The 8256-nt window shown below is 40.5% G+C and overlaps 1 protein-coding gene across 1 annotated transcript; it reads left to right on the top strand.

Annotated features, from left to right (window-relative positions):
• On the top strand, positions 1-2242 carry LOC121749187 (putative late blight resistance protein homolog R1C-3). Its single transcript, XM_042143778.1, has 2 exons — positions 1-2156; positions 2239-2242. Exons 1-2 carry the CDS (start codon positions 1-3, stop codon positions 2240-2242), a joined length of 2160 nt encoding a protein of 719 aa, XP_041999712.1.
• The last annotated feature ends 6014 nt before the right edge of the window (positions 2243-8256 follow it).

The following is an 8256-nucleotide window of genomic DNA, read 5'->3' as shown; positions in this document are numbered from 1 at the left end:
ATGGATCGAAAAGTGATTAGAAGCGATTGGAGTATGGTTGATGCGTTGAATGGCAGAAACTACAGAGAGGTTGATTGGAGTATGATCAATTTATTGTTTGACAGCAGCAAAAGCAAAAGAAGCATTAACAGGAGAGCCATCGGCGCTCTAGATGCACAAATAAGAGATACAACATGGAAGCTAGAAGATGTGATTCAATCTCATGTCCTGTCTTTCCCTCTCTTCCACCCTCTGGGGGATATCTTTTCGTTCCTGGAGATTGAGAGCGGGCTAATAAACGAGTACATCATAGAGCTAGAGGAGCATAACAAAAACAGTGACACCATGGAGCAAGAGATCCATTCCTTCTCAAAAACAGTGAATATGCTGGAAAAGGAGTACATCGCAGAGCTGTGTACCCCGTTGCATAGAGAAGAAGATGAAACAGTTGTTTTGCCAGCAGACAAATTTGGTGGGGAAAACTCAATAGTCATAGGGCTATTCGACCAAATCGAACAGATCAGAAATGAGCTTCTAGATTTACAGTCTGGAAACCAAGTTGTGTCACTTTTTGGAATGGCCGGCATCGGTAAGACACGACTTGCTAGAGAAATCTATCAAGATCAGATCACTGTTCAACATTTTGATTACACAGCGTGGCTGAGCATCGGCCCAAGCAATGAAATGGGAGATATATTGGCGGATATTGTTTCTCAGATAGAGCGTAAGCCTATAGATGTGTACATCGAAGAGGATAGATATACTTTAGCTATGTTTCTACAAAGATGTTTGCAGGGGCGAAGGTTTTTGATCGTGTTGGATGATATATGGAGCATAGAGGTTTGCGATTACTTGATAGGGTGGCTTCCAATCCACGGAAATGGGAAGGTCTTACTGACAACAAGGCTAGAAGAAGTAGCTATTTGTCAAAATGCTAGCTTCCACCAGGTGCCGTTTTTGGACCATGAAGATAGTTGGAATCTACTCTGGAGAAATGTATTTGGTGGTGAGTCTTTCCCTCCTCAACTCGAGAAAGTTGGGAGGAAGATTGCCGAGCTCTGTGAAGGTCTTCCTCTTCTGATACTCGCGGTTGCCAGCATCCTATGCGAATTTGAGAAAACTGAAGAATACTGGAACAAGGTAGTAGTCAAGCAAACTACTACTTTTACAGATGCGTATGAGATGATTTACAAGGTGCTAATTTCCAGCTACGAGTACTTGCCTCAACATTTGAAACCATACTTTCTCTACATGGGAGTTTTCCCTCAGCGTTGTGTGATTCGTCTCTCCAAGCTCATTGACTTGTGGTTTGTTGAGGATCTTTTTGTACCACGGGTTAAAGATTCAGAAGATTTTGCTAGGGGATGTATGAAGGGGCTTGTGTCCAACAGTCTTGCTATCATCTGCAAGCAGAGCTACAATAATACTATAATCAAATCTTGCAAGCTACATTCTGCATATTGGCACTTGTGCATTAAAGAAGCTAAGAGGATCAAGTTTTTACTTGTCTTAAACAAGTTAGCTGATGCTTCCGAAGACTATCTTGAAAGCCAGCGACGTCTGGCCGTCCAAAACAACGTTTTATTTGGCATAAAAGAGGCATATGACTGTATGCCAGCTGCATCAACGGCACGTTCTCTCCTGTGCACGGGTGAAGATCATCAATACCCGGTGCCGCTATGTTTGAATCTTACACTGCTGAAGGTGTTGGATGCTCTTTCAGTTCGTCTCTACGAGTTCCCCGAAGAGGTCATGAAGCTGTTGCTGTTAAGGTACCTCTCCCTCACTCATAATGGGAAAGTCCCTTCTTCCATATCGAAGCTCCAAAACCTGCAGTTCCTGATTCTCAGCCAACATCACAACATTAAATTTCTAAAAGATTCAATGCAAGAACAGAGCAGCAACCAACTGCTTAGGGATTCAACTTGTTTACCAAATGAAATCTGGGATATGCAACAGTTGAAGCATCTCCGCATCCCGAAACACAAACTACCAGATCCAAGCAACGGTACAAACCTACCAAACCTCTTTACACTCTACGTGAATGCTCATAGCTGCACCGACGATGTTTTCAAAAGCATCCCCAATTTGAAGAAATTAGGGATTTCAATTGATTTACTGCCCGACGGTGCTGAAACCCTAAGCTTGGAGAACATCGGGATTCTCAATCAATTAGTGTCGCTTAAATGTGTGGTCGTGAATCCTCATGTGACGACTCAAATTGGTTACCTGTCAAATCTGCCGAGATATCTGATGAAGCTGAGCTTGAGGCCATCCACAACGCTGTCTCTATACCGTCTCTTAAACCGTCTCTTAACTACTATTTGAGCACTATTTGAGGGCCCACTGTCCTTTTTTCCTCCATCTCTTAACTAAGAGACGGAGGCTGCAACGCTCCGTCTCTTAACCGTCTCTATACCGTCTCTTAATTACTATTCATTCAATTTAATTTATAATTTTTTTAAAACCCAATTCAATTTAAACAAACACACTTTATTAAAATTAAAACAAAATTAAAAAACACACAAAATAAAAAAACACACAAAATAAAAAAAACACACAAAATAAAAAAACACACAAAATAAAAAAACACACAAAATAAAAAAAAATTAATCGGAAGGGCTAATCATCCTCCGGAGGCGGTCGAGGTTGAGGGGGAGTCGGAAGGCCAAGTTGTGCTGCCATATGCACAATTCCGTTCCACCAGGCCGCGTATTGGGAGTGCGAGAAGCGGGAAGTGTCCGCCATTGTGGCGGTCATGTACGCCACCATAAGTGTGTCCGAGCCTCCTCGCGAGCCCGATCCTGAGGCCGGCTGGCTTGATTCGCCTCGGCCCTTCCTTGCTCTAGCCGCTTTCGCCGCCTTCGTCCCTTGCGGCCGACGGCGCGTACTCGCGGATCCTCCTGCATCGCCGACCGTACCCGCAAACTCCTGGGATTCAGCATCATGTTGGCTGATGCCTTCAGCAGTGTCACCACCAGACGCACCAGCACTAGACGAGTATTGGCCACTCGCCGTATGCTTCGTGCGCTTCGAGTTTGAGCCCGAGCTGGAGCGGAAACCGCCGGCCCATCGTTCCTCGTCCTTGACGGCGCGCCAAACATCAACAAATCTGAATTGATGTCCCTCGTCCTGGTAGTAGGCGCGCAAAGCGGACGTCAAAATGTCGGTGGCCGTGGCGCCGCTTTGGTAGCGCGCCTCTTCCGCCGAGTAGATGCCGCAGAATTTTTTGACCTGTCGGTCGACTCGGTCAAAGTGACAGCGGATCATTTTAACTGTGCGCTTGCGGGAGCGGTTCGGCTTTATTTGGTGGTAGACCTCGACAACCTTTTCCCAGAAACACTTCCGGGTTTGTTGATTCCCGACGATGGGATCGTACGAGACCGTGATCCAGGCGTTGTACACCGCCATCGTTTCGAGGTTGTTGTACGGATGTCGGCCAAGATCCTCTTCCTCTTCTTCCTCCTCGTCCTCGCCCGTCTGGGGTTGTACACTGCCTCGGCCACCTCCACCGCCTCGGCCACCTCCACCGCCTCGGCCTACTCCCGGCGTGGGATCAACTGGAAAATCCTCCCGGATCTGGGATAATCCCTGCGAAAACCGCGGGACGTTGGGACGAACATATGCATCAAGGTCAAAATTGGGTGGTTGGTACCCCCCCGGCGTCGCCGAACCCTGGGTCCCCGGCGTTGACGAACCTCCACCGCCCAATGTGTTGATCATGTTCTCCCAATCGCCGAATGAGTTGAGATCCCACCCGCCGGAGCCGGAGCCGCCATAGTTGCCCTCGCCGTCGCCGGACATCTTGAGTTGGGTTATGAAAATTTCAGCGAAAATTTGAGAGAAAATTTAGATGATATGAAGAATAGATGTGTAGTTGTGTGTAAATGAGGATGAGTTTAGGAGTATTTATAGAGTAAAAAATTTAATAAAAAACAAAAAAAATATAAAAAAAAACAAAAAAACGGTAATAATACCGTTACAAAATTTTTTTTTTTATTTAAATTCGATTTTTTTTTTAAAAAAAATATTTATTGCGTCAGCACGTGACGACGCCCACTCGCGGGCCGGCGAGTGGGCGTCACGCACGACGCCGGGCTGCGCCACGTCGCCGAGGCGCGTGGCGAGCCAGCTCGTCTCCTGGCTCGGCGAGACGAGTCGCGCGACGAGACGCGCGACGAGACGGGACGAGATGGAGGCTGCAACGCGTCTCGCCGGGGTCTCGTCTCGCTGAGACGAGACGCGAGACGCCGGCGAGTCCCGTTGTGGATGGTCTGAACGGCTTAGGATATTCCTGGAAATACATGAGTCCAATTGGTTGGTTGCCTATCCTTAAAGTGCTGAAACTGCGATGCTCCGCGTTTCGGGGAGCGGAGTGGAAACCAGGTGACGGAGAATTCCCGAGGCTCGAGTATCTGTTACTTGAAGATATGGATCTGGTGAAGTGGGCGATTCGCAAGGACAATCAAAGCTTAATTTTCTATCAGGATAGCTTCCAAAATCTGCAGCACCTAATCATTCGGCATTGCTTCAAATTAAGGGAGATACCTTGGAGAATTGGGGATATACGCTCTCTGAAAAGGATGGAGGTAGTTGACTGCGGTCCTTCAGTTATTGCTTCGGCGGAGCAAATACAGAAGAAACGATCTTCTGTTCAACTTTTGATCGAATCATCATGGAAGCTTTGACGTCTGTAAAAATGGCGGCCGATCAGAGTCGCAAAATTCGAAGCAATGGCCTGAAATACACAATTTGAAAACCAAACAAAACATATTAAGGGGTACTTATGGAGTAGGCATCTAATATTGTTTAAATTGATTGTATTGTAGCAGTAATAGTTAAATTTGATATACTGTGGACTGAGATTATTGTTATTATAAATTGTAGTGAATTGATGGAAAATTTTTAGACCCTTGTTATTATGGAATGGATTGAGAGAATGAAATGTGAAGTAGAAAGAAACTAGTAGTATCTTTTGATCGAATCGTCACAGAGCTTTGATGTCTCTGAAAATGGCAGCCGGATCAGGATGGCAAAATTCAAAGCATTGGCCTGAAACACGCATTTTGAAAAATGTGAGAACCAAAAAAATGTACTACTATTGCAGTGCTTAATAGCCATGTTAATTATTACACTTCGTATTGGAAGAGCATCTTTGAATCAAGATGCTCCAGTCATCAACAAGGAAGCTGTCTTAGTGAGTCAGCCAGCCTTGCAATCTGGTAAAATGTGCCATGTCACACATAGAATGCAAGGGATCCACAAGCTCTCAACATGCTTGTCCAACGTGGAAAGAGATCCTCACAAAAGGTGGATAGCTTGATAGTCTGATACCAAAGTTTGGGTGCACTTTCAGTTATTCCAGATTGTCTTCTAGCTATAGTTTTGTTTGTTAGCTTAACTATGGTTTGACTGTATAGTTCTAGTTCCTTCTATTAGCTAGTATTTAAACTAAGGTAAATGCTCAATTGTAATAATCCGAAACACACATCAATGCAACTCTGATTTTACGGTCCAAATATGGCTACTGTTATATTGCTTCCTTCTAGTTAGAGGGAGTTAGCTATGACTAATTATCTTATGATTATCCATCTAACATTGAGTTATGAGATTGAATCTCATGAACTAAATACAACAAATCGATGAGTGTTGCACAATAAAATCTTTTTCTTGCAATGTTTTGAAAAATCAAATCCAGAGGCAAATCAAATTGAATCTCATTAATCAAATACAACAAATAGCGTTGCACAATAAAATCTTTTTCTTGCAATGTTTTGAAAAATCAGATCCAGAGGCAAATAAGCAAAACTATCGATGTGAAGTCGAATTTCAAGAATCATTGGTCACTCTTGCAAATCTGCTCCTCCGGAACCAACTGTGTTGCCCCTGCAGATATAGATCTTTATTAGGGGTGCTTAACCGGTTCTCCGGTTAACCGGAACTGGCCGGTTAATTGAGGAACCGGGAACCGGTAAACCGGTTCCGGTTTCTATTTTTTGAAAAATATCAGTTCCGGTTCTAACCGGAACCGACCGGTTCTTAACCGGGAGCCGGATTGCATTTTAATTTCAATTTAATTTATATTTTAAAATAATATTTTTACACGTGTGTGTGTATGCTGTTATGTGTGTGCGTATACGTGTTGTTAGCGTGAGTGAGTTGTTGTGTGTGTGTGTGTATGCTGCCTTTTTTTTTTGGTTAAATGTTGTTGTGTGTGTTCATGTGTCGTGTGTGTTTTGATGTGTTGTTAAATAATGATGTGTGTGTGCATGTGTTGCTTTTATATTTTGCAGATTAAGGTTGTTTCTTTTATTTTCCTTCCGTTTGGCTTTTTTTAGTATTAGATAGTATATAATATTTTAGGAGTTGATTTTTTTTAGGTATTGAAAGATAAGTATTGTCTTGTCTGTTTGTATTGTGTGAGTTTTTTTGAATTTTTAGGTATTTAATATATTGAAATTTTAGTTATTGGATGATAAATATTGAATCATTTGTATCTTTATTTAAATAAATTCGGATTAAATATTACAAATCAGTTCCGGTTCCGAACCGGAATCGACCGGTTCTTAACCGGCCGGTTCCGATTATAAGATTCATGAAAATTTAAAATCGGTTAACCGGCCCGGTTAGAATCGGAAGCGGCCGAATAAGCAAGCCTAATCTTTATATCAATAATTGTGTCTATGGGGTCCATAAGGGCATATGATATTTATCGTTGACTAAGGATTAGGAGTGTCGAGAACAATGTATCCAACAATGTACCCAACATTAAAATTTAACTGTGATTAATAAATCTTAATTACAAATTTTCAAATTGGAATTATAAATTTATAAATCCTAATTAATTGAAGCACCACACTATCGAAATGATTCCTACTCAAAATTTAAAATTTCCGTTCACATGTTCAAGCATAGAAAATGGTGCATCTTGCCGAAAAGGGAACACAAATAGTTGCACCAGATAGATCTGTCTTAAAGAATGAGCAATGGGGCATAAGAGGCTTAACTAATTACTCTCTCACAATATTAGCTAGTGGTATTATTATTATTATGTAATCAAGTTGCCAATTGTTGGTAATATTGAAATAACTTGAATTAAATAATTAAATCTGGAAACACATCGACCGTTAGATTATGATTTGGGTTGACATAATTAGTTAATAGTATGAGTTCGTACATGAATGACTTAAGCTTTCCAAATTTTAATTTCTTCGTGATCTTCCATTTTAAGTAATACGAGTATATAAATTGAATTTCTATTAGGTAGTGTAAGTAGGGATATCAATGCAACCTGCAACTCGTGGGCTAACCCGCCAAAATTTGTAAGTTTATGATTGAAAATTTCTAGCCCGATGAAACTATAACCCAACGTCAGCAACATGACGTCAGAAAGATGACGTCATTCTTGGTTTTAGTTGTTTTGATAATTCATAATTGAAGTATCTAGTCCTGACTCCATATCCAATGAAGTTTATATTAACATAAAATAATATTGCTAGCAAATGGCCGTCCAGCCCAGATGTCGATCTGTCTCCTTATTGATTATCGAGTTATGTATATGATAGATCATACCTATATAGGAAATAAATTTATTTGCATTATTGATCTATGATTGTCGTAAATTAAAGAAGAAATAATAAATGTAGGAATATCGTTCTACTATATAAAAGAAGGATATTTCTACATTAATTCTTTACACAAAATATGGTTTCTACCACATCCCATACCTATATATATGATTATTTCAGTTTTGGATAAATTCTTATATTCCAATTAAGGCCAATTACAGTCTATATGATTTCAATATCAAATGGATCATATTCTATCATCTGGTAGCATACTTTAACAAAATAAAATACTCCTCATGTCCCACAAGAATATGCATTTTTGGTTGAGCAATGATTTTAACACATTAGTAAAGTAGGAGAGAGGTAGAAAACAAAAATAATTAAAATATTGTTAGTAGAGAATAAGTCTCATCTTAATATTAAGAGAGAAAAAATATTTCAAAATAAAAAAGTGCATGTTCTTGTGGGACGGACTAAAAGTAAAATATTGCATATTCATATGGGATGAAGAGAGTACTAAATAAGAACAATTATTTATTTATTTTATTTTAATCTAATTCAGTTATATATGGCACGAACTGTATTTCATAAATAAATTACTCATAGGAACCAATTTATCTCTCATAATATAATTCAAAATATTAAATTTCTCATCATTCTCAATTAAAATTATTTTTTCAAAACATATACTTCTATATCAAATTATTAT

The sequence above is a fragment of the Salvia splendens genome, chromosome 9 (assembly GCF_004379255.2).
Source record: "Salvia splendens isolate huo1 chromosome 9, SspV2, whole genome shotgun sequence".
Classification (NCBI taxonomy): Eukaryota; Viridiplantae; Streptophyta; class Magnoliopsida; order Lamiales; family Lamiaceae; genus Salvia; species Salvia splendens.
The sequence above is the reverse complement of the archived record's forward strand: the minus strand, read 5'-3'. Positions and strand labels throughout refer to the sequence as shown.